The following is a 27,692-nucleotide window of genomic DNA, read 5'->3' on the forward strand; positions in this document are numbered from 1 at the left end:
AAACATCACAGACTATTGGAGTTGGCTTTGCCCATCTGAGAAGCTTTATCAGCTCCTCCCTTTGACTCTCAGGGAGGCGGTCTTGACTAAAGATTATAGGTAAACTTTAGAACAATTGGCTTTCTGTTTAGATGTGCTTGGTCTATCACTTGGAAAGGCCTTTTTGCTTTGGCCTCTGTTCTCTCCTGGCTCCTAAAAAGCAACTTTTTTTTTTCCTCCCCATGAGTCTTTCTGAGTGTTAAGCTGAAACTTGAACCTCAGACTGCTTTCTCAAATCTCAGAGCTCAGAATTTTAGTGCTAAGATATTTTTCTGACCCCTTTTTAGTTACATCAGTTTCAACCCTCAGTTTTTTTGTATGTGTGTGAGGTTCATGGATAGAATTTCAGAAGCCTCTCAAGAGAAAGAGGGGGAAAGCTCCTTTAAGGATGGAGAGTAAAAGAGTACATTTCACATAATACACACCAATTATTGTCCTCTTTACTTTCCAAGACGAAATACCCAGATCACTGGGGGATAGACCAGATGTTTGTAGTTGGAATATCACCAAAGTCTTATGATAATATTTAATTAATCAAATATTTAATTTGATTACCCATGGCAAATGATACTGGTTTTTTTACTCATAACATTCATGTGTCCTTACATAAGAAGCTTATTTAAATAAAAAATTTTTAATATTATATAATCATGCAGATGGTACATGGATATGATAAAAATAGCAAGGTAAGTACAGAAATAATGGAGTTTGGAGAAACACTGGTAAGTGAATGCCAAGAACAAGCATCCTGGAGGAAAGCTCCCAGCCCTGCAGAGTGCACACCCACCACCCACGGACACAGGAAGCCTGCGGAGGTGAGCTTTCGCTTAAATAGAACACAGGTTATCCATGTGTGCCAACCACGCCCGAGTAGCAAGCCATGTAAGTGCGGATTAACCACTTACTGAGCATGTATGCTGGAAAAGGAAGTAACACGTTTAAGGTGAGGGGAGGCACAGGATCCCGGCAAAGCATTGCATTGAGAGACTCAGGGGAGTACGAGAGGCTTAGTGAGAAGCAGGTTGGTCTCCTGCCTGGAGGTCAGCGGGCACAAAAGCAGGGAAGGCGAACCAGGCCCTCGGAGGAATCTCTGTTACCAGCCAGGGTGCCTTACTCAGGGGTTACCCCCTGAGTTTATTACAGACCACATTTGTAGTAGGATGATGATAAATAAGAACCTGAAACTAGTAGGCTTTTAATGATAACGAAAGTTTTAAAGTACTTATAACCCATAGTTGGTTTTTTTTCCCCCCCAAGTATGAAAACAGTGAAGCAAAAACTAAGTGGAAGAGAAGAGGCATTTCCCTTATTTATATTTGGAACAGAATCTAGAGATGGAATTGTAATTTTACTCCTTTCCCTGCTCTGTATTTTAATAGCATTGGGTCCAGGAGCAAAAGTCCTTCTGGCCTCTGGTTCCGTCCCCTGTCCCCCTTTGTCTCATCTGATTAAATCTCTTGGTCACTTAATACCAAAGTTCGCCTTCCAAGCCACAGCTACCCCCTCCTTGTGAACCAGAATGATGCTCCCAAAGTGAGGGCTCAGTTCTCCTGATATCTGCAGAGGCTGTGGAGGTGCCGTCCACCAGCATGTTGATTTTGTGGAAGAGCCAGTGAGCAACTTCTCACAAAGAGATAAGAAACAAAGCAGAGTGCACGCTTCCCTGGTGGCGCAGTGGTTGAGAGTCCGCCTGCCAATGCAGGGGACACGGGTTCGTGCCCCAGTCCGGGAAGATCCCACATGCCGCGGAGCGGCTAGGCCCGTGAGCCATGGCCGCTGAGCCTGCGCATCTGGAGCCTGCGCTCCGCAACGGGAGAGGCCACAACAATGAGAGGCCCGCATACCGCAAAAAAACAAACAAACAGAAACAAAGCAGAGTGGACCTGTTCTACGGAATGGCCCAAACCACACATTCTAATACGCAGTTAGGAGGGATGTCAAAACTAAGTCACCTATTCTTCCAATCACCAATAATTTTTGTTCTAAAAATCATATCATTTAGATTTTTCTTTTGTGTGGAATAAATGAACAGTTGTGCTCAATGAGTGTTGAGTTTCTGTTTAGAAGAAGTGAGGATACAAAAATAAGACCTGTATATATGCTGCCTACACGAGACTAACTTCAGATCTAGAGACACATACAGCCTGAAAGTGAGGGGATGGAAAAAGGTATTCCATGCAAATGGAAATCAAAAGAAAGCTGAGTAACAATACTCATATCAGACAAAATAGACTTTAAAATAAAGACTGTTGGGACTTCCCTGGTGGCGCAGTGGTTAAGAATCTGCCTGCCAATGCAGGGGACACGGGTTCGATCCCTGGTCTGGGAAGATCCCACATGCCGCGGAGCAACTAAGCCTGTGCACCACAACTACTGAGCCCACGTGCCACAACTACGGAAGCCTGCGTGCCTAGAGCCTGTGCTCTGCAACAAGAAAAGCCACAGCAATGAGAAGCCCACACACTGCAATGAAGAGTAGCCCCTGCTCGCCACAACTAGAGAAAGCCCGCACACAGCAACAAAGACCCAACATGGCCAAAAATAAATAAATAAATAAATAAATAAAAGACTGTTACATAATGATCAAGGGATCAATCCAAGAAGATATAACTATTGTAAATATATATGCACCCAACATAGGAGCACCTCAATATATAAGGCAAATATTAACAGATAATAAAAGGAGAAATTGACAGTAACACAATAGTAGTGGGAGACTTTAATACCCCACTTACATCAATGGACAGATCATCCAGACAGAAACTCAGCTCAGATCCTTAGCTTGAGTTTACTGGTCCCTCTAGCCTGGTCACAGCTGTCATTGCAGAGACTGACTTACATCTCATGTTTCCACCCCCTCTCCCACCTCAGCCCCCATCTGCTGTTGGAACTGTCTCATTTAGAGCAGAGCTCTGAAGAATTAGAGATGAAGTTCCAAGTGTTGGAGTCTCAGAACCAGGTGAAGACAGTGCTTAGCTGATAGAAGGGTGTGACTTGGCCGTTTATTTGGGGTAACACTCAGTGTAAAACTAGCACATGGTGTTATCATGGGAAGTGCATGTACCAACAGAGACCCAGATTTAGACCCAAGACTCAACAAACACTTCCAAGCTGAGTCACCTTGGATAGACTTTGACCTTGGACAGAGATTAAATAAACTATCTAATCTTTTAGATATTCAGTTTCCCTTCTGGAAAAAGAAGATACTAATTGGGTTGTGTTGAGGCTTGAATGAAAGGGAGAGGATCCTTTACCCCTACCCCCAGCCCACCGAGTCTCTCTGCTCTCTTGCCCTCAGCCCCAGGTGGTGTGTGTCTTTCAATCTTTCTTCTTTGCCTTTAACCTGTCCTTTTTTTGCACTATGTTTGGTTTTTTATTCTTCAAATAACCACAATATATTAGTAGAATTGAAGAACTTTAAAAAATATTGGTATTGATCAAATACATTTATATCATCTTTTTATTAATCTTTAAAATCATTTTTAACCTTTTCTTTTCAAAATCTTCCATGTCCAAAAGCAAAATCAATGACTTTTTAAACATGTTTCTGTGTTTGGGGCTGCTGGTGGGGTTGGCTTTAACCATTTGTAAGTGAATGGTCTTTATAATGCAAAAGATTCTCTACCTTGGTATAGAACTTTGGGTGAGTCTTGGGTGATTTTTCTGGTTTAAGAGGGCCCAAATCCCAGGTGCCTCGTGATAATTACATAATCTCTCCGTTCACATCAGCTTTGTGGTATGTAGAATGTGGAAGTATTAACCTTCACTTGGGATAAGGTAGCACTGGACCCAAGGTCAACCTTGCCAGGGTGGAATAGAAGCAAGCGTGGCAGCATCATAGAGATGCAGGGAACCCCAGGATTCTGCAAGAGCGGAGATCTAATCTGATTCAGGATTCTGGACCAAGCTCTGACCATATAGGGTCTTCCCACAGGTCCTCAGTTATCACACGAGGTCTTGGCAGCCAAGAGTCATCATGAAACTGGTCTCATCACAATCATCCTTCGACAGTTCATATCTCACTTTTCTGCAGTTGTCTGCGATATAAGACCAATGGGGGAAAACTGACTTATCATGTTTGTTCTATTCATTCCTTCATTTAGTCATTTTTTGAGAGCTGACTATATGGCAGGCACAGTGTTCGTGGTACCCAAATGCGTGACTCCCAAGCCTTACCCTTCCTGGACTTAGGGTGTAGCAAGAGACATATCTGCAAACAAGCAGTTAGGGGATGGGCCCCACTGGGGTGTCCACAGGCACTTTGAGAGCTTAAAGGGGGCAAGCCTAACTGTTGGGGGGATGAAGGGGAAGAAAATTCCTTTAGGGGGGTGTTATTTGTGTTGGACCTTGAAGGCTAAGTCTTTAGCAGCCCGGTTGCTAGCCGCAGCTCTGAATTTGCATCAGCTTTGCCCTGTTTGCTGACTCACAGTTTGCTCATCTCTGACCTGGGAAGACGGCGCCCACCTTTCCCGTCTCTGGAGGTAGAACTAAGGCAACAGGGAGGCTTGTGAGGTTGTGAGGACACTCACCTGTCGGGAGGTTCTTCTTCATGCCCCAACAGTGTGCGCCTGCAAGATGGTGGGTGTGCCTGGGCTTAGGGTTCAGTGTGCGGCTGTGAACTTCCCATCTGTCCTCATTAGACCAGTATGACTAAGTCCACGTGGTCATGATCCCGATGTTCTCTGGTAGTAGAGTCTGCATTAGAGTGTGATTGAGTAAATCCCCTCCTTCTCTTGCTGACAGTGTGCACTTGCAGAGATCACTGAACAGTATGAGCCCCAGGTTTCTCATCTGTATGATAAAGATGACGGTAATAGTTCATACCTCGTGGGTTGGTTGTGAGGATCAAAGGAGATAATGTGTGTAGAGTACCAGGCACAGTGTGACTCTCTAACAGTCACCATTATTAGGACTGGGGAGTAACCAGGAAAGGGTCACAGAGAATCAGGATAAGGCTCCTGCTTGGCCATTTTCATGGTGGTTCCTGCCGTGGTGGAGGTCACTGCTACCCACATAGCACACTGGGTGGTTGAGAGAGGATGAGCCACCTCTTTTCCTATTTGTGGATGGTGAAGGCAGCTGAGGTTGGATGAATTCCTTATCACTATCATGTATTCAAAAAATGCTTTCAATTCAATAATATTATTCAAGATTTAAAAAGGAAGGAGGGCTTCCCCGGTGGCACAGTGGTTAAGAATCCGCCTGCCAACGCAGGGGACACGGGTTTGATCCCTGGTCCGGGAAGATCCCACATGCTGTGGAGAAACTAAGCCCGTGCACCACAACTACTGAGCATGCCCTCGAGAGACCGCGAGCCACAACTACTGAGCCCAGGTGCTACAACTACTGAAACTCGCACGCCTAGAACCCATGCTCCGCAACAAGAGAAGCCACCGCAATGAGAAGCCTACGCATCGCAATGAAGAGTAGCCCCGCTCGCTGCAGCTAGAGAAAACCCGCACACATCAAAGACCCAACGCAGACAAAAATAAATAAATTGAAATAAATAAATAAAAAAGAAATAATCAGGGTCTTTAAAAAAAAAAAAAAAGGAAGGAAATGCTGTCTCAGGCTACAACATGAATGAACCTTGAGGGTATTATGCTAAGTGATATAAGCCAGTCACAAAAAGACAAATACTATGTGATTCCCCTTATATGAGGTACCCAGAGTGGTCAGATTCTTAGATACAGAAAGTAGGAAGGTGGCTGGGGGGAGGGAGGACTGGGGAATTGTTTAATGGGTATGGAGTTTCAGTTCTGCAGGATGAAAAGGGTTCTGGAGATTGCTCAACAATGTGAATATACTTAACACTTCTGAACTGTATACCTACAAATAATGAAGATGGTAAATTTTGCTGTGTATATTTTATCACAATTTTATAAAAGCTTAATAAGCTTGTGCCAAGTGTAAGGCATTATACCTGGCCCAAGGGGAGGCAGTGTGAATAAAAACAAATATGGCCCCTGTCTCCCCTTAACGAAACTTACAGGCTGGTAGGGGAGGCATATGTCAAAGGAAGAATGACATTAATGGGCAAAAGTGCAGCTGGAACAGGTGCTCCAACCAGAAGATCATGGTACCCTGAGAACCTAGAGTATGGGGACTTGACCTCATCGGGCAGACCAGGCCAGGTGAAGAGCAGCAGTGAGCGGGATGAGGAAGAGTATCCCACGGACGTGCGAAGCATGAGCCCAGGCTGCAACAGGGAGGCCAGTGTGGCTAGAGTTCAGAGGGAGGAGGAAAGCGTGTTGTGAGAAGAGGCTGGCGAAGACGGAGGGGCCAGACCACGTGGCCTTGTTGGCCATGTAGAGTTTTGTCTTTCTTCCTGAGCTGAGGGGAGGCCATTGAGGGTTTTGAGCTGAGGATGGGGAGACACATAGAAAAGCAGGTTTGTGTTTTGAAAAGGTCAACCTGAAGGAACATTTTTTTTTTTCTTACAAGGAAAGATCTCATCAAATGCTAAGAGTTGTCTCTATTATGCACCTGGAAAAACTGATTGAGTCCCCTAGATGTTTCTCCGGGGCCTGATGTTCACAGGGCCCCCGGCGAGAGCACAGATGGGGAACCCACATCCCAGAAGTCTAAATGGTTACAGGCAATAATCAAGCAAACAAACCATTATTAATATGTTCTATCCTCTTACCATGACAAACAAACATCTCTTTATAACTAAAATGTCAAAAAAGATATGTACAACTGTGGTTTTTGTTTTTTTTTTTTTTTCCTGGTACGCGGGCCTCTCACTGTCGTGGCTTCTCCCGTTGCGGAGCACAGGCTCTGGACGCGCAGGCTCAGCGGCCGTGGCTCATGGGCCCAGCCGGCTCCACGGCATGTGGGATCTCCCCGGACCGGGGCACGAACCCGTGTCCCCTGCATCGGCAGGCGGACTGTCAACCACTGCGCCACCGGGGAAGGCCCAACTATGGTTTTTAATATGACTAAGAGCCAATAAAGTACCAAAGATGATTGAATTTAACTATAACTGCACTGTCTGGGTATTCTGTTGGGTCATTGAGATGTGGATACATAATAAAATATTTTATAATTAATCCATCATTTCCTGTTTCATAATTTTTGGCCTTCTTAATAGTAAAATCACGAATTATATTATTTTAATTAAGATTTTCATACAATTCGTGTTGTTTTAATAGAAATGCTGTTAGATGACTTTTTTATAACAGGTACATTGAATATATATTGTATATATATTCGTATATATGCAGTTCACCCATTTGAAGACTCCAACTTTTATTGAGTCATTTTAGTTATGAGATCATTTTCATTAATTCCAATTTGAAGAAACTTTGCCCTACTGAGATCATATCAACCTGAATTGTTAAAAAAAACTTCTTTAAAGCAATACTTGGATTTGAAAATGAACCATAAATATAGTATATTATGTTCCAAACATGGTAATGGGATCTCTTAGATACATTATCTTTATCACAAAAAGTATTAGAAAGAAAATATTTTAATTCCATCACACAAATGTCTATCACTTATGCTGCAACTTTCCCTGTCTGTTCAAACAATACCTCAGTCTCATATTAATGTAAAGTCCTGGCATCATGTTTCACACATATTATCTGGACATCTATGCAAATTTAAGAGCAATAGGAATGGTTTGATGTTGTAAAATGTCCCTTGGCTGCCATGTGCAAGTGTTGTGAGTTTGGAGGACCTCCTGAACTACAAATTGTGAGGAGGGGGAAGGATATAGACATTTGGTACAGCTAGGGATGGTGCTTCATTGTGCGAGGATCCATTGTATTCATGTATTTGAAAGAAAGGAATTGACAAGTTAATTAGCCTTTTCTCACATCCACGTGTTTCTGCTACTCAAACCCTCCCTGCACTCTGAAGCAACCCCCATCGCTGCCATGGCTGGTATTAGCAGTGGGGAAACCCTCAAATGTTTGGGGCTCTCAGACACGGATGCCAATTGTTTCGAGGTCATAGGGCAAGGGATGCCGAGGAGCAGTTCCCTGGGGCGTAAACAGTGTTAGTCACAAGAGCTGATGTTTAGGATTACTCCAAGTGACATGGACACTCATGTGTCCTTAATAAATTGTGTGTGTGTGTGTGATATTTGTGGACTTCTAAAGCACAGTGTCCAGGGTGGGGACCCCTCTGCCCAGGGGTTTAGGATGGCACTACCTGCAGCCTCAACTTGCATAAGCATTCGGCAGGCCCTTTCCAAATCCACCCCCATCAATTTACTAATCCTGATATTGACCAACACTGCCAGGAGGTACTTTCTTTCTCACTCTGTTCCTTTTAAAGACTGCTGACTGCGGTTTTTCACTTGTTTTGTCTCATTAGGAACTGGAGAAAGTGGCAAAAGCACCTTTATCAAGCAGATGAGAATCATCCATGGGTCTGGTTACAGCGACGAAGACAGAAAGGGGTTCACGAAGCTAGTTTATCAAAACATATTCACCGCCATGCAAGCCATGATCAGAGCCATGGATACCCTGAGGATACAGTACGTGTGTGAACAGAATAAGGTAACATGCTTAAGAGTGTTGGACCCATTTGTGAATGCATGCTATCCTCCTCTGGTTAGCATATGTATCTGAACTAAAAGATTTACTGCGTGCTTCCATCAGAGGCCAAAAGAAGCTCTTGAACTCAGATTCTGGGGTAGAGATACTCCAGAGGAGTGTGATGAATTTAGGAACAGTGCTGCAGTCTTATTTCTGCAGAAGCTCTAGCATAGTGGTAGTGTGGTGCTGCCCAGCATGCAGCAATTCAGAAATGTGGGTAGTCATTCTGGTGACTTTTTTCAGATGCTGAGAAAAGGAAGACATACATATACATCTCCTCTTTCAGCTAAGATACCTGGTTAATTTCTTCATTGGAGGAGTGGAGATCTTGGGTTTACAATGGCCAACTTTTTTTTGTTTGTTTGTTTGTTTGTTTGTTTTGTGGTACGCGGGCCTGTCACCGTTGTGGCCTCCCCCGCTGCGGAGCACAGACTCCGGACGCGCAGGCCCAGCGGCCATGGCTCACGGGACCAGCCCCTCCGCGGCATGTGGGATCTTCCCGGACCGGGGCACGAACCCGCGTCCCCTGCATCGGCAGGCGGATTCTCAACCACTGCGCCACCAGGGAAGCCCTACAATGGCCAACTTTTTAAGAATTCCCAGTCTTAGGAAAATGCCCTGCAGACTACTCAAAGAAGACAGTGGGCTTTGTTTGTTTGTTTTGGGAGCTAGCCCTTCTTAGGAGCTAAGTGATGATTTATGAAGGGTAATGCTTGTGTCTCAACTAGCAGAGGACTCTCATAAAGTAATGGTATGACGTTGCCATTTGCTTTCCTGTCACCATGGGTTATTTAAAATACGTATCTGTTTAAGACTATAGGAAAATAATGAGGCAGGAGGGTGGGAGGAGGAGACAAATAATATTTTCTATGGTGTATTGGAATGTAAATCCATAGGAAAATACTATGTATAAATTCATTAAGAATCTAAATGATAGAGTTTCTTTAAAATAATTGATACCAAGTTACAACATGACATGATGATAAAGAGAAAAATTCTGTCTGATTCTCTTGTGGATCAATTAAAAAGAATTTAGCTGCTCAAATGCCAGAATAGTGGTTTAAATATGGACCTCAGGGACAACTTTATCATGAACTTGTGGCATCTGTGTTCATGTACATTATATAAAGAGTTTCAGAGCAATCAATCTAATTTTTTTTTAATCCTCAGTGACTGGATTACATAGGAAAACTCAACGTGCACCAAATTTTAGATGTACCTTTACAGTGTGACTGCAACCTTGTGTCTTTACCACCATTTCCTTGCAGTCTTGAGGAAATGAAGGAGTATAGCTTGCCTAACAGCTTCAACCCTCAACAGTGTTACGCTGAAAAATGTGTGTGTGCATGTGTGTCAGGCGGGAGGGGGGAGGGTGTTAGTGGTGGGAATTAGTCTTTAGTATATCTGATGCCGAGTAATATGAGAGGTGTGTCCTGAGCCACTGGGTGATTCTACAAGTGACTCTGATTCCTTTACACATTGGTTTTGAGTATATACATTATATCTTTTTGAATGCATGCAATTAAAAAAATATCACCCTTTACAAAGTATTTTAAAAATTAGGTCATCTGTGGAAATTTAGGATTATTTCAGAGAAGAGGTATGTCAGGAACGTCCTTGCGGTAATTTTAGTTAATCTACTTTCCTCCTTTGTAAAAGGCATTTTTTTTCCCAGTCATAGTGGGGTGACTGGGGAAAGCTTGGAATTTAGGGATAGGTTTGTAAACAGGCCTATTGGGAAGAAAAGGCTCAAGTATAAGTCAGTTCTGCTTATCTTGGCAACATGTGTTTGTAAAAACCTGATCAGATTTAGTAATCAAGGTCCCTGGGTTTTTGTTTGGTTTTCCCTCACGGTCTTCTAGAGGAATTCTGAGTTTATATTTCAAACAAAAAGGTTTTATGGGGTTTGACATTGCACCACTTTCTTGTGATCTCTTGATCTGAATTCTTTCTCACAAGGCCATGTCCCCTTGCTCACTAATCTGCATTAGTTTCCTCCAGCTGCCATAACAAAGCATTTCAAACTGGTGGCTTAAAACAGAGATTTCTTCCTTCACAGTTCTGAAGCCTGGAAGTCTGAAATCAAGGGGCTTGGTTCCACCTGGAGGCTCTGAGGGAGGCTCTGTTCCATGCTGCTCTCCTGGTTTCTGATGGTTGCTGGCAATCCTTGGTGTCCTTTGGCTTGTAGACGCTTCCATCCAGTCCCTGACTCTGTCTTCCCACAGAGCTCTCCCCTCTGTATCTCTGTGCTCACATGGTGTTCTCCTCTCTGTGTCCAAACCTCCCTCTTGCCATGAGGACAGCAGTCATTGGGTTAGAGACCATCCTAATCCAGTATGACCTCATCATAGCTTGATTATATCTACAAAGACCCTATTTCCCAATAAAGTTACTTTCTGAGATTTTGGGTTTTCATGAATTTCAAGGCAACACTATTCAACCCAGTACAGTCTGCCCTCTGCCCCAACCCCCCAAAGGATGTCCAGCCTATAAGCAAAATACATTCACCCCATTCTAATATCCCCCAAAAATTTAACCCTAAATACAGCATCAACTCCAAGTCTCAAATCTGATCTAAATATCAACTCAAACGGTCCCCAATCTCATCATTTAAATACTCTAAATCAGGTATGGGTGAGACTCTGGATATGGTCCGTCCAAGAGCAGAATTCCCCTCCTTTGACACACCTGTGAAACTAGGAAATGAGTCAGTAGTACCTCTGTCTCCTCCTCATTTGCTGTCTCTGGCTCTATTCTCAGTTCCTTCTTTCTACTTCAAGTACCTGCATTCATGCTTCATAAACTTCCTCTTATCCCTCAAACATATGCCAGGGATGAACCACATAGTGACATGGCTTAAGGACAAGCAAAAGGTTGAGTAGAAAGATCACTGGATTGGTTCCCCCAAACCTGGGCTCTGTTCATGGATCACCTGTGGGTCTCAGACAGGAGTCAGCAAACTTTTTCTATAAAGGGCCAGAGAGGAAATATTTTCGGCTTTGAGGGCTATACAGTCTCAGTTGCAATTACTCAGCTCTGCTGTTGTACAAAACCAGGCATGGGTAATGCGTAAACGAATGAGTGAGGTTTGCTTATAAACTCTGTTTGCAAAATGTGAAAATTATTCTTAACTCACGGGCCAAACAAAAAAAGGCCAAAGGTGGATTTAGTCCATGGTCTGGAGTTTGCTGACTCAGTCCTAGGGGAAACCGTGTAACCTTTCCGGTCTTGCATTTCCTTGTCTGCTAAATGCAGACAGTACATGCTCTGTCTACTTCATAAGCCAACATGAGCAAAAGGAAGTGCTTTACAAATTAAATGGCACTGGAAAATAGAAGGTTATTATTGGGGCAAGTTCAAAAGCCAAAAATGAACTCATTGTTTCTTCTGTTGATTGTTTAGGTCATTTTGATAGATTTCTTCTTTATTATTTTCTGATTAATTTTCTCTGTGGGCTAGTCCTGATTCCAAATGTGAAACTATAACAAAGTACCCTTCTTAGGTCTTAAAATGATAAAATGATTAGTGCTCTAGGAGTTTAAGTAATTACTTAAGCATGATCTGTGTCTTCTTTTTTAAAAAAATTTATTTTATTTATTTTTGGCTGCATTGGGTCTTCATTGCTGCGCACGGGCTTTCTCTAGTTGCGGCGAGCAGGAGCTACTCTTTGTTGCAGTGTGTGGGCTTCTCATTGCGGTGGCTTCTCTTGTGGAGCACGGCCTCTAGGCACGTGGGCTTCAGTAGTTGTGGCACATGGGCTCAGTAGTTGTGGCTCGTGGGCTCTAGAGTACAGGCTCAGTAGTTGTGGTGCATGGGCTTAGTTTCTACACAGCATGTGGGATCTTCCCAGACCAGGGCTCAAACCCGTGTTCCCTGTATTGGCAGGTGGATTCTTAACCACTGCACCACTAGGGAAGCCCATGCCACCACCAGGGAAGTCCATGTCTTCTTTACAAAGTATTGCTTCATTTAAAACAATTGACTAGTTAAGTCAGGGATGAACAAACCTAATTAGCTTTTCTTTTCAGTCCTTCCCTCACTTCTTATTCCATTATTTGATTTTTTTCAGAGCTAGACACTTTCTTAAAAGTCTGTAGAAGGGGGGCTTCCCTGGTGGCACAGTGGTTGCGCGTCCGCCTGCCGATGCAGGGGAACCGGGTTCGCGCCCCGGTCTGGGAGGATCCCACATGTCGCGGAGCGGCTGGGCCCGTGAGCCATGGCCGCTGAGCCTGCGCGTCCGGAGCCTGTGCTCCGCAACAGGAGAGGCCACAACAGAGGGAGGCCCGCATACCACAAAAAAACAAACAAACAAAACAAAACAAAACAAACAAAAGTCTGTAGAAGGGAATTAAGAGTGATTTTAGAGGGTTTTATTTTAAATATTAGGAAGATTATTGGTCAGCCAGGTTGTTGAAAATCTTTGCCTATTACTTGACAGGCTATTTTTGAAAGGAAATTTATCAGAAATTTAGTAGCGTTCGGTTTTTAACCATGTTTTAACCAACATGTTTTTTCAATTAAGATTTAGTCTTGAAGATTATTTTCTTATACATTGCCTACTTTTCTTAAAAGAAATTATTCACGTGTATTCACTCACTCTGTTGATAATCCTTAATTTTTATGTCTCTCAAGAATGTCACGAGCACATATTAGAATTTATGACTTCTTGAATAAATACTACAGAGGCATTTGCTCAGTGTCAGGACTACTAAATTTGAATTAAGCTTATATCTTATGTTTCCTGGTGATGATTTCATGGAAATCTTCATATATTTTACTGTTTGTAGTGTCTCCAACTTGAGAAATTCTCACTCTAGGTCTGTATTGTGGTAAAGGAAATCTTATCCCCGTAAAGGTTCTGCAGAATTGGCTTGGATGATTTACATACAGAATTTCCCAAGGGCAAAGGACAGCCCTGCCCAACTTTTCAAAAATGTTTGCTTCTGTATTCAGTGATCTCTAGAAAAAAAGTACAAGGTCTACAGGTTCTTTCCGTAGCTGACCCCCAGCTTCTTACTTGCCCTCCTTCTTATGGGAGCTCTTCACCACACTGGGGTCACATAGTATCTGCATGTAATGTACACACATTTAATTGCAAGGGCTCATCGTAAAAACAAAAACAGCATCTTAAAAAAGGAGAGTTAATAATTCATCAGTAAGAGGAGTATTTTGCCTGCCATTCCCCTCAAGTACTTAACTTGGAATTCGGTGTTTCTAGAAGTGTGAGGTCTGAAATTTCCTTCAAAAAGCATCTTTCTCTTCTGCGAGAAGCTTTTACTGAATTCCAAGTCACACTTGAGGTAGTGGGCTTGGGCCCTGTAGCCGCCTACAGCTCTTGAATGGCTGAATTTGGGGGGTTTAATTGACTCACAAGGTCTCTGCTGATTTTGTTTCAGGTTTTTCAGGTCTTTCATTTAGGTAGTACACAGATGTCTTTGTCATCAGTTCCCTGTAGCGTCTTGAGTTTCAGCCCCTTGGAGCGAGATCCCCCCTCTCCTGACTGCTGGATATATCAGGAACATGCAAAACAATGGTCCTCAGTCCCAGCTGCACATTGGGAGCTCTTGGGAGGCTTTTCTGCTGCCGCCCAGGGTACCAGCCCTGGCGAGTCGGACCTAAGTATTCTTGGCACGCAGCCCGAGCTTTTGGATTGACTTTTAGAAGCTTCCCAGGTGATTCTGATTAGGCAGCCAAGTTTTGAGAGCCACTGCTATATGTATCTTAAGATTATCTGGAAGCGTTCAGTTCAGAATCTACTTTCTGATGAGCCTTTCCATAGAGGAGAGGGAGACTTCTGGTAATCTCTTCCATGGGATGACCTAATCAACCTTTATCCAAAGGTAAATTGAGGGGCCAGCATTGAGGATGTTTGTTTAGTTCAGCTGTACCGGGGGCGGGGAGGCCTTAGTGAGATGAGGTGATGGTAGCCGTGACAGCATCTCCAGGTGACATGTTTGAATTCAGGGCAGATTCTGTGTTTTTTCCTTTGAGTCTTGCAGGAGCCTAGCACAGCATCATGGCAAGAGCTTCCAGGGATGGGGTGGGGGTCAGGGAGGAAGAAGGAGCTGCATTTCATTCTCTGGAGTTCACATTACGGGGCCTTCTCAGCCTCCTTTTCCCACTGTTGCTACACTGAAGTTATCGTTTCTTTTTGATCAGTAAAGAATCATGGATGCAGGTTATATTGATAACATGCCCAGGGTATAGATATTGTTTGTAATAAAAATACCTTACAATTTCATTTTGTAAATAGAAACATTATATTAGGAAATTACGTAGTTACATATTTTCACTCATCATTAATAGAAATTTTTATTTATTGAGATGGTAATTCACTAGGTATAAAACTTAAACATCAAATATCCAACTTCACATTTAAGCAATAAAGTCAGGTATTTGCAGGTTAGGATTGCAGGCGAAGACATTTTCTAACATCAAAAAGAGCTTTGATCATGTCTCGTATCTGTGTATATTTAACTCTTCCAGCTTAACTTTTCATTTTCAGAAAGTAAGAGGCTGAAGTTCTAGAAGGGTCTGTTAAGGATGCATGTGAGGAAATCAGGCACAGTTAAGTGAAAATGGTCAATTTATGTGGCTCTTTTCAGAAGAGCTTCTCAGGGTTTGACATATGTTAAGACCCCCTTATTTTCTAATTTTAAAAACATCTGTTTAAATATACTTTTCAGTCCTACTTCCTCATCCAATTTGAAAAGTCATATTCTGCATGAGCCTCTGGGAACAGGGAGGCCAATGTTCAGACTTTGGCTTTAGCCCAGGGTCACTGGTTCTCTGGCACATGTTAAATTCAGGCTCTTTCTTCCCATGTCCTATTGGATATTAAAAATCGTGTGGTACATTTTTCTCCTTACTAAGAACTTGGAGTCCTAGCCAGTGTCATAACAACAAATTCTCCATCAAAATCCTAGGCTGGAGTTTTTCCATTTATGCTAATAGTTCTCTGATTAATCAATGTTGACTTCAGTGTGAAAGTTGCTCAATCACAGCTTGAAATGTAGGAGTTTGGAAAATGGGAAAGAATAGGATAAAAATGAGAAAGAACTGGTTTTCTCCTTAATCACCGTTACAAGTAAATCTGACCAGCCACTACGCACACATTGGAAGACGAGAAATGTTTGGGGCCAGTGATGAGATTGATTTGACCATTGAAATGTTAATTTCTTCTCTTACCTCACGACTAGGTATGAACCTACCACGTGCAAAGAAATGCTTTTAAAAAGGGAAAATCTTGGGCTTACCTGGTGGCGCAGTGTTTGAGAGTCCGCCTGCCGATGCAGGGGACACGGGTTCGTATCCCGGTCCGGGAAGATCCCACATGCCGCGGGGCGGCTAGGCCCGTGAGCCATGGCCACTGAGCTTGCGCGTCCGGAGCCTGTGCTCAGCAACGGGAGAGGCCACAGCAGTGAGAGGCCCGCGTACCACAAAAAAAAAAAAAATAAAATAAAAAAGGGAAAATCTCACAAAGTTATATCCCAGGAACTAGTGTGACCAACAGGCTATTTGAACACCTATCCATCCATCTAACATGTGAAGTATTTTCCTTGAGTCTTAAATTGCATGCAACTTTCTTGCTATCTTAAAATACAAAGGGGAACATGTGAAATACCCTCACAATTCAAAACTCTTTAACAAAAGCTAGAATCATGGTCGTTGATGCTAGCAAAATTCTTTTTAAAAAAAGTCTTATTGAAATACAGTTGATTTGCAACGTTGTGTTTAATTTATGCTGTGCAGCAAAGTGACTCAGTTATATATATATATATATATATTAGGTGGGCCCAAAAGTTCATTCGGTTAGTGAATACGTTCAATAAAGTTCTTCGTGAAAATGAAAAATGTCTACTTAAAACCGAACAAACTTTTTGGCCCACCCAATATATATATATATTTTCATATTCTTTTCCATTATGATTTATCACAGGATACTGAATACAGTTCCCTGTGTTATACAGTAGGACATTGTTGTTTATCCATGAAAATTCTTGTTAGATCCAAAGTCCTTCACAATTTGCTTTCTCTTCATGGCAGAGCCGCACTCTCGTTTTCTGATGGTAGAGAGGTAACAGGTGTGTTAATGCTACTGTCTTCGCAGCCCTGCCTTTTCTTGTCACCCAGTTTCTTCACTGATGAATGAATGCCATAAACATGTGCCAAGAGGTAAATTAATCCCCAGGTTTGTTTTGGAGTCCTGCCAAGAGAATCATCAGTTCACCTGGTTTCATTGAATTGCGAGGTAGATTTTCTTATTAACTGGTTGTAATAAACTCTGCAGTATAAGCCTAGGCAAAGCATTCTAGAAAGCATCCCCTGATAAGAACTTTTTTTTTAATTCAGGTGGGAGCTCAAATGGGATACAATAACTAATCCAACAGAAACAAATAGTTAAAAGGTTTGTGTATGTGTGTCTGCGTGCATGTGTGGGTGCGAGTGAGTGGGCGTATTCACCAGTCAACCCACCTTCAGAGTTAAAACCATATACGTTAGAAACCAGAACAGTGGCTTTTTAAATTTTCATTGACTCTTCTTTTTGGAAGCTCAGATGTTTCCAGGGAGCTTTGAGGCATTGCATCTTGTGTACTTCACTGTGATTTCTTTTTCTTTTTAATTTTTATTTTATATTTGGAGGATTTACAATGTTGTGTTGGTTTCAGGTATACATTAAAGTTATTCAGTTATGCATATACATATATCTATTCTTTTTCATATATCTATATGAAATAGATACATATACCTATTTCTTTTCCCATATAGGTTATTATAGAGTATCAAGTAGAGTTCCCTGTGCTATACAGTAGGTCCTTGTTGATTATTTACTTTATATATAGTAGTGTGTCTATGTTCATCCCAACCTCCTAATTTATCCCTCCCCCACACCTTTCATCTTTGGTTACCATAAGTTTGTTTCTAAGTCTATGAGTCTGTTTCTGTTTTGTAAATAAGTTCCTTTGTACCCTTTTTTAGATTCCACATATAAGCGATATCATGTTATTTGTCTTTCTCTGTCTGACTTACTTTACTCAGTATGACAATCTCTAGGTCCATCCATGTAGCTGCAAATGGCATTATTTTGTTCTTTTTTAGGGCTAAGTAATATTCCATTGTATATATGTACCACATCTTTATCCATTCCTCTGTTGATGGACATTTAGGTTGCTTCTGTGTCCTGGCTGTTATACTGCAGTGAACATTGGGGTGCATATATCTTTTCAAATATGGCTTTCTCCGGGTATATGCCCAGAGTGGGATTGCTGGGTCATATGGTAGTTCTGTTTTTAGTTTTTTAAGGAACCTTACTGTTCTCCATAGTGGCTGTACCAATTTACATTCCCACCAACAGCATAGGAGGGTTCCCTTTTCTCCACACCCTTTCCAGCATTTATTGTTTGTAGACTTTTTGATGATGGCCATCCTGACCCGTGTGAGGTGATACCTCATTGTAGTTTTGATTTTCATTTCTCTAATAATTAGTGATGTTGAGCATCTTTTCATGTGCTTTTTGGCCATCTGTATGTCTTCTTTGGAGAAATGTCTAGTAAGGTCTTCTGTCCAGTTTTGATTGGTTTTTTTTGTTTGTTTTTTGCTGTTGAGGTGCATGAGCTGTTTGTATATTTTGGAGATAAATCCCTTGTTGGTCACATAGTTTGCGAATATTTTCTTCCATTCTGTGCATTAGCTTTTCGGTTTGTTTATGGTGTCCTTTGCTGTGCAAAAGCTCTTAATTTTAATTAGGTCCCATTTGTTTATTTTTGTTTTTATTTTCATTCCTCTAGGAAGTGGATCCAAAAAGATACTGCTGCGATTTATGTCAAAGAGTGTACTGCTTATGTTTTCCTCTAAGAGTTTTATAGTGTCCGGCCTTACATTTAGGTCTTTAATCCATTTTGAGTTTATTTTTGTGTTGGTGTTAGAGAGTGTTCTAATTTCATTTTTTTTTTTTTACATGTAGCTGTCCAGTTTTCCCAGCACCACTTATTGAAGAGACTGTCTTTTCTCCATTACATGTTCTTGCCTCCTTTGTTGTAGATTAATTGACCATAGGTGTGTGGGTTTATTTCTGGCCTTCTATTCACCTTGATTTCTGACACTTAAAACTCTGTCAGGTTTAATTAAATATTATCTAAAGTAACATAAAATAGCTTTCACATTGTTACTCTTGCTTTGTATCTTCCCTAAGTTAAATTTAAAATATTTTGGCATTTTAAAATCTGTAATTAGAAGTAAAGATATGGGCACATTTAAGTTGGCCATTTATGAAATCTGGTTAGAAAATTGTTTGCTTTTGTGTGTGAGTATATAAAGAATAGAAAGTTTACTAATTTTTCTAGATTCTCTTTTTTTTAAAGTCACAACTAATCTAGTCTTTTAATCGTTTAAATAGTTAAGGTGGAGCTAGTTGCACAAAGGTTGAGGATTATAGGAATAACTGTATTTTAGGTGCCTCAAAGTTCTCTCCCTTTCATTTACACCGAGAGCTCCAGTGGTTGAATGATGGCATTTGTGGGAGGCCATCATGATCGACCAGTGGCCACCAATTCTCCCCAAGACCCCAAACTCTTCCCCCTCCTGTTGTATCTTTGCTTTGTGTTGACATGGAATGTCTTTCCTATTGAACTGTGTGGAGGCTTCACTTTGTGGTTTAATCATCATTTATCATTATTATCATGCATGATCATCATGATTTGCATCAGTCCATATGTAGAGCCCTAACAATGTTAGTAATTACAAGAAAGTCTTTCTTTCCAAGTTCAAGTTAGTTCTTGGTGTAGTAGAATGAGACAATGGCTGACATAAAATTGAATTCCTGGCCTGTCTGTCATTTACATCCTCAACAGCCTTGGGCCGATCACCAACGCTCTCAGTCTTTGTATTTCCTTCCTTAAGTGAGGGCTGTGTTGGCTCCCTGTGATATTACAAAATTTAAACATGTGAGTAACCTACGTTCAGAAGCAAAAAATTATATTTTGCTGTGTCCTAAACAGGTTTCTTTTTTTGGCAAAATTTTATTTTTTGTCACTTTGTCTTATCAACTTCTTCATTAATAATACACTACACCCAGTACAGTGTTACATATAGTATGTCAACATAGGCTATTTTATTTCATATAATCCAGGAGTTCTTTTCAGACACAGTAGAAAGTACCAGAATAAGAAACAGAAAGACACATTTCAGACTCACAGTGAGTAATCCATGTTCCAGAATATATATGGTTTGCAGATGTGCCCTTGCCCCCTTCCTGAGGATAATATCAATTTTTAGGTTTCAAAAGAATGAATCGGATGAATGAATGAATGAATGAATGAGTGATCCTCCTTCCTGCAGATGCTGGCATCTGCATCTCCTGCATCTCCTCTCACATTTCACCATGAGAACAAGCATCTGTGGACAAGAACATCCCTCACAGAAATCTTGGGTCAGAAGGACAGAAAGATGAGGCAGAATTCATGCAGTGTCTTTCAAGTTGCTTGATTTCCTTAAAATTTTTTTAAATGACAAGGTTAAAGGATTGGAGAAGAATCTTTCTTTAATTGTCAACTGAAAAAAAAAAAAAAGCACAACATGAGAGCTGTGAGTTAAATTGTATTTGGGGGCAAATTGAGGACTATAGCCCAGAAGACAGCATTTCAGATAGCTCTGAAGAATCTTCCTTTAATTGTCAACTGAAAAAAAAAAAAAAAAGCACAACATGAGAGCTGTGAGTTAAATTGTATTTGGGGGCAAATTGAGGACTATAGCCCAGAAGACAGCATTTCAGATAGCTCTGAGAAGCTGCTCCAAAGAGGCAGGGGGGAAGGTCAGTATATATGTGATTTTGGTGAAGCGGGGTATACATGCAAGCAAGCACACATTTTTTGCAGAAGGATGCTGCTAGTCACAAGGAGCAGACGTCATCATGAAGGATTATAGTGCTTTTCTAGATATGAGGAGATGCAAGAATTGGGCTCATAAAATCTGCTGAAAATATTTAACTATCTGAAGACCTGTTCTGCCAGTTTTTCCCACAGCACAAAGTGCCTCATTCCTGATCCCTGCCCTGAACTCCTTTCAGGGGTGTTGAAGGTCAGCAGCTGTAGCAGCTCACGATTCAATCCTTGTAGAGGTAGATGGCAAGTGCCAATTTGTCGTTGGTAAAATGACGCGACTTCTGGTGATTTCTTCACTCCCTCCCTCAAAGAGAAATGTCCAGGCTGGCCCAGGCAGTTGGTGGCTCTGGCTGTGCACATCTGAGTCTAACGCAGGCACTGGGCTTTGTTTCAAGGGAAACCATGCTCTCCACTTTCTTATCTACCAGGGACAAGTCATCACCGTTGTAGTTAGAGTGGTTCATTTTTATTTTTTTCTATTTGGCCAGAGATGACCCTTCTCACTGTCAGTAAAGGTGATAAACCACGCCTCCCTCCACTGCAAAGTCAAGTCCTCCCTTGATTTGGGTATGAAAATCTGCTTATGATAGTTCTGCATCCCTGCTTCCAGATGGGTGGTATTTCTGCCACTAGTGGTGAATGTGAATGGCTGATAATGCCTAACAGTCATTGCCACCTAGGAAACTTAGAGATGAAAACTCAAGCCATAGCAATAGTAGGCACTTGATGTGTGTTTGTTTTATGGATAAAGTGAATGGTACAAGCTAAAAGTGTTCTCTAGATGAAAAGCTGGGCCCAAGAGGAATTAAAATGGACAACCAGTCTGGAATCCTAGGGCTTTAAGAATCTAATGTTGCCTGGCTTTCCCTTGAAGCAGGGTCCCCTGAGGGAAGGTCTCCCGGTGGCCCCCGTGTCCTCACAGTGACTCTCCGCAGCCCTCCCAGGGCACATGCCACGTGCCTCTCTGAGTGCTGCTCTCTCCTGCGGTGGAGGCCTTTACAGGGCTGTCTGTCCCAGCTCACTCTGAGCTCCTCAAAGGCTCTCAGACAAAGGTGGTACCAAAAATATATATATATATATATCTGCCTTTTGAATTCCAGGTGGACAGTATCAGAAATCTCAAGTTGTTACATCATAGTTTTGGCATTAAAAACAAAACATACCCATCCGATAATATAGACCAGACAGGCTTTTTCTCTTCTTTTTTTTTTGTTTTTAACAAGCATGCCGGCTTTGGCATCAGTGTCTCGGCCGCTCTTCCGTTCGCTCCTTCAGCTCCAAGCACAATCACCTCCTCTCTCTTGGCCCCAGTAGATGGGATGCTCCTTCAAGTCCAGGACTTTGTGCATGCTCTTCTCTGCCCTCCCTTCCTCTCTTTGTCTAGCCCAGTCTTTCTTGGCCTCCACTAGAATGGAAGCTCCATAAAGGCCAAGGACATGTCTGCTTTCACACACCTTTGTAGCTCCAGCACCGAGATGCACGCAGGCCAGTTTGCCAAAAGCCTGTTCACTGAAGAACCAATTTCTGGGGCAAAGGGATCCGAGTTTTTGGGAGCCCTCACAGGTGATCTTAGGACCACATTCTGGCCTCTCCTGACCTTGTCTCTGACAAACCCTCCAGCCTCATCTGCTCTCCCTGGTGGATTGGGTTTTCCAGCTCATCCCATGCTCCTGTTTGCTTATGCTCTTCATCTGTTGACACATCCTGACACCCATTTCCTCTGCACTCATAAATAGCTAACTTGGTCTATTCATCTTGAATAAGGTATCCAATACCGTAGCAAACTTTCTTTAATGCCCTCCTCCTTCCATCCTCCCTGGGGTGAGGCACTCTTTCCAGTGTACCCATAACACCTTGCATTAAACTTATTTATGCACCTCTTCCACTTTAGTCTAGGAGTTCTTTGAGATTGGGAATCATGTCCTGGGATCTCTACATCCCTTTGGGCTCAATAATTGTTAGTGAAGTGACATTATAGCCTTGTGTGAAGATACCATGAATCCATAGCTGCCTGTGAGCTTTGTCCAGGGGGTGAAATCCACAATCTCATAGGATGACTGAGCTGTTCTTACATGATATATTTTTGCACTCCTTACCTCTGGGATTGTGATAATGGGCAAAAAGAACAGAGAGTCTACATGACCATGTTTTTCTGTTTCTGAGAAATATCAGACAATGGGAAATAATGCTTCTGAGTTGCAGGATGATCAAGAAGCCTTGCAGAGTCATGGGGCTCAAAATTCATTGCAATAAGCTTGGGATTGGGCATGTTCAGCCCTTGGGATGTGTTTGGTGAACTGCAAACGTACTCCGCCTGTGGGAGCTGGGTCAGTGGTAATGACTCTTTTCAAGCTGAATCACCCACCAGGCAGCTGTTTTGGAATCCCACAGGGCTAAAAAAAAAAAAAAAAAAAAAAAAAAAATGGTGCTGTAGGAAGAATGGCTTGTTGACGAGCTAAAAGAGAAGCTCAGTAAATAACCCTCTTCAACAACCAAGTTCTAAAGTAATTGAGAAATAAGACAAAGGAATAGGCATATGATGACCAAGGTATCATGTTTGTTATTGCTAAAGCTAAGGATAGAGAAGGTGGCTCAAAACTAAGGCAGGTCACCTTTCTAATACTGAATCCAGAATGTGATAAACTGACCCATAAGGTCATCATTAGCTCTGGGAGAGCCCAGCCCTCACCCACAGGGGCAGCCCTCTAACAGCATAGAAGAGAGGAAGGGGCAGGGGCCGGGAGTGTTACTCTGCTGATATACCTACACGTGGAGAGTGGTGGGTGTGTCACCAGTGTCATAGAATGTATCACAGGCCCTCTCTTCTGTGCTTAGGTAGCTCCCTAAGGGCGGGGACTATATAAACTTCTGGACACTAAAATGAGTGTGAATCTGTGCCAGGTTTTATTGAAGATACACCCTTTTATCCTAAGCAATTCTTCAGTGTAGGTGCTGTCAGTTGCCCCCACTTCAGAGATTTGGAAACTGAGGTTTATGGAGGTTAAATGATGTCCCCAAGATCACACAGGTGTTGTGTGTCAGAGCTGGAAGCTGAACCCAGGCACCTTCCCAGGCTGTTAACCTCTATGCTTCGAGCTTCTCTATGGTTATATAAGGCCATGTGCAGTGGAAGGTCCTAGGTCATCACTTACAGTTCATTATGAAAGCAGTAAAGGATGTGAAAGGAGGGTTCTCTGTCTCGAAATCTCTATTCCTGGCCACTCTCATTCATTCCTTGTTCCCTGGCTGGAATCCAACCAGCTTACACAACTGTCAGTCTTATCTCTATCCGTATTTATACAAAGGGGTCATGCAATTAAAAAAACCCAGAAATATCAGGATGTTAGTACATCTGTTGGATGAAGTTTAAGGATTGGAGAGCTTTCTATTAAGTGGATTTTTTTTTTTTTTTTTTTTTTTGCGGTATGTGGGCCTCTCACTGTTGTGGCCTCTCCCGTTGCGGAGCACAGGCTCCGGACGCGCAGGCTCAGAGGCCATGGCTCACGGGCCCAGCCGCTCCGCGGCATGTGGGATCTTCCCAGACCGGGACACGAACCCGTGTCCCCTGCATCGGCAGGCGGAGTCTCAACCACTGTGCCACCAGGGAAGCCCTGTTAAGTGGATTTGAAATGGTTGCCTGGAGAATATATTTTTAAATTTTATTTCCCTATAGATGAGAGAACTAAACAAGCCAGAGATGATTTCAAATTTATTTTGCAAATTGAAACAATCAAAACATAACAATGACCTTTGAACCAGTGCCAGAGAGTCAGGAAAGATCAAATAAAATCTGAAGAATATATTCTGATAGTGGCGTAAACGGGGTTCATTTTGGCTTTGATATTCTCCCTGGATTATATCTCAAGTGCAGTTATGTGTTTTAACTCGCTTTACCCCAGTCTATTCAGATTTCCAGATCTGCTCACGAGCTCGGTTTAATTCAGTTGGAAAAATCACTGGAGGAGAAAGAAGAGGGCTGTGAACATGAGCTCTCTCATCTCCCCCAAAAGGCACACACACTTGCTGCACCTGCAAGTTCTCTGTCTCAGTGAAGAGCGGTCCCTGATTCCCAACACCTTCAGTGAGCTGGCTTATGGGACCCATACAGAGAACGTGCATCTTGTTTTCTGTGCAACTTTACGGACACTTTGACTGCCACTCTTGGGGTCTAAGAGTAAGGTCTGTTCTAGGGAGCAAAGAAGCAGAGAAACTGTGCCTTTGTGGCTAATTAGCTGGATAACTTGGACAAGTCACTGGCCTCTTTAAACCCGCTTTCTTGTTTGTAAAATGAGGGAACTGGACTGGTGGATCTTTAAATTTCTGAATGATAGAGGCATGGAGGATCCATCTTAGAACTGGAGAATAGCAAAGTGAGGACATTCTGGGATTTCAAAAGGTTATGGTCAGCTTGGGAAGATTCTCTTAAGCTCTTTTCTCTCCTGCCTTAAAAAATAAACTTTTTTTTTGAGATAAGAAAATGTCTAGTGCCCTGTGATCTTGGAGCTTGAGATTCAACTCCACTAATATGGAGACAATTTAGCCTTTGCTGACTTTGGCTGGTTCTGAGACCATCTCCCCTATCCCCCAAGGGCTGGACTGCTTCATCACTTATCATGTAATCTTTGAATCCTAGAGCATCTCCAGACAAGATGTCTCCTCTGTTCTCTCCCTCTTCTCTCTGTGGACACTTTTCAACTTAACTTCTGTCTGCTCTGAGAGCTACCTCCTAATTATATCCTAGGATCCTGATATAGAAAAGGCCAAAGGGAACATTCCATCTCTGTCTGCCTGGCTGTCCCAGGGGCATCTTGGGTCATGGAGGCTCACTGCTTGGTGAGATGCCCAGAGGCCATCAACTGGGAACCGAACCTCAATGTGCAACAGGACCCATGTGAGAACAGTGTGCTTTAGCATAAGGACTGAGGGGTATTCTTACTGTGTTCAGGCTTATCTGTTTAAATGTGATTAACCATTCTTGGTTAATACTGAAATAAAGTGCTCATTTCATCTAAAGTTCTGGTGAAGCAAAAGCCCTAAAATGTCAACCCAATGAGGATATATTCAAAGTGAGATTGATCCTGAATCCTACTCAGGAAGTATGATTATAGAGTCAGAGAATTTCAGAGCTTGAAAGAATGGTCAAGTATCCTCTAGGTCAACCCAGATCTTTTCTATTTCTTGATAGTTTAGAGAACTGAAGTCTAAAGAGTTTAAGTGATGTGCCCAAGGCAGGTTAGAAGGACTGGAAAGAATCTCAGTAGGGTCCTGTTTCATGTCAACCTAGCAGGGATCTAAACATGAGGCTTCAAGTGAGGTCCTGAGGTTTGAAACATCACCTTGTCAGAAGTGAAGGTCATAAATTGAGGAGATGTCTGAAAAGCACTCTCTCTCTTTATTTTTCAGTTCATGCTCTATATAGATTGGGGCATTATTTTATTTTGTGCTTTTCAAATAACTTTTCCTCTGAAATTTTTAAAAGATTTCACAACTAGAAAAATGTTGAAAGAATAGCACAATGAACACTCATATACTCACTGTCAGTTGTTAATATTTTGTGATACTTTCCCTCTTTCTTTCCCTCCCTTCCTCCCTCTTTCTTTCCCTCCCTCCCTCCCTTTCCCTCTCCCTCTCTCTCTCTCTACTTTTTTCCCACATGTATACACACACACACACACACACACACACACACACACACACACACACACTTCCTTTATGTAAGTAAAAGTCAGCTGCAGGCATCGAGATGTCACCCTTAAATACTTCAATCAGAGTCTCCTCAGAACCAGGGCATTCTCCTGTATAACCGCTATCGCACTGCATTAGCACACTCAGGGAAGTTCACTTTGTAGCTTTAATATTATACAATATAAAATGCATATTCAAATATCTCCATGTGCCCCCAATCTGTCCTTTATAGCCTCTCTTTCTTAATCCAGGAAGGAATCAAGCATTACATTTAGCCATCATCCTTATTCTCCTTTAAATTACAGCATCCCCCTACCTTTTAATTTTTGTCTTGAGTGACACTGAGAGTTTAAAGGGTCTAGGCCAGTTGTCTTATAGATGTCCCACAATCAGGATTTGTATTTTTGTTTTCTTATTAGATTTAAACATTTTGGCTGTAAAATGGTGCAGCCACCTTGGAAGAGAGTCAGGCAGCTCCTCAAAAGGTTAAAACAGAGTTCCATATCACCCAACAATTCCTCTTAGGTATATACGCAAGAGAATTAAAAACATATGTTCACACAAAGACCTGTAAATACATGTTCATAGCAGCATTATTCATAATAGAAAAAAAAGGGAGAGACAACACAAATGTTCAACACAAATGAATGGATAAATAAAATGTGGCATATCCATATAACAGAATATTATTTGGCAATAGAAAGGAATGAAGTACTGATGTGTGCTACAATAAGCATGAAAACATTATGCTATATGAAAGGAGCCAGTCACAAAAAGCCACATTTTATAGAATTCCATTCATATGAAATTTCCAGAATAGGCAAATCCAGAGAGAGAGAGAGAGAGATTTGTGGTTGTCCGTGAGTGGGGGAATAGGGGGGAAATGGAGAGTGACTGCTAGTGGGTGTATGGTTTCTTTGGGGGGTGGTTAAAATATTCTAAAAAGTGTAGTGATGGATATGCACAGTTCTGTGGATATACTACAAAATTACTATTGAATTGTGCACTTTAAGTTGTAAATGATATGTGTATGCTATGTGAATTGTATCTCAATAAAATTGTTATTAGAAAATAAAGAATGCTATGTGGTGATGTGTCCTCCCCACTGGGCGCTTTGATCACTTGGATAACATGGCTCCTGTCAGATCTCGCCATTGTGAAGGTATCCCTCGCCTTGAGATTAATAAGTAATCTGAGGGGTGACACTTGCCACTGTGTGGACATCCTGTTCTCCACCCATTAGTATCCTCTGGTGATCCTTGCCAGTAAGATCCTTTCCATAGATGAATGCAAAATGATGGTTTTTAATGACCATGTTTCTTACACTTATTAACTAGTGATTTTCTGTAGAGAAAGTATTCCTTCTTCCTCTTTTTAAAAATTCATTAAGCCTCAAAAAATTAGACAGTTATCATATGACCCAGCAATTACGCTTCAGGGTGTATACCCAAAAGAATTGGAAACAGGGACCCACATACTTGTATGTTCATGGCAGCATTATTCGCAATGGCCAGAAGGTGGGAGCAACACACATGTTCAT

At 42.1% G+C, this 27,692-nt stretch overlaps 1 protein-coding gene across 1 annotated transcript in view; it reads left to right on the forward strand.

The window, feature by feature from the left end:
• GNA14 (G protein subunit alpha 14) overlaps positions 1-27,692 on the forward strand; it is a 200,489-nt gene that overhangs the window by 87,406 nt on the left and 85,391 nt on the right. Inside the window, exon 2 of the mRNA XM_024126860.3 lies at positions 8,365-8,549. Within this exon, the coding sequence (XP_023982628.1) occupies positions 8,365-8,549 (185 nt within the window). The remainder of the gene's footprint in view (positions 1-8,364; positions 8,550-27,692) is intronic.

The sequence above is a fragment of the Physeter macrocephalus genome, chromosome 9, assembly GCF_002837175.3.
Source record: "Physeter macrocephalus isolate SW-GA chromosome 9, ASM283717v5, whole genome shotgun sequence".
Classification (NCBI taxonomy): domain Eukaryota; kingdom Metazoa; phylum Chordata; class Mammalia; order Artiodactyla; family Physeteridae; genus Physeter; species Physeter macrocephalus.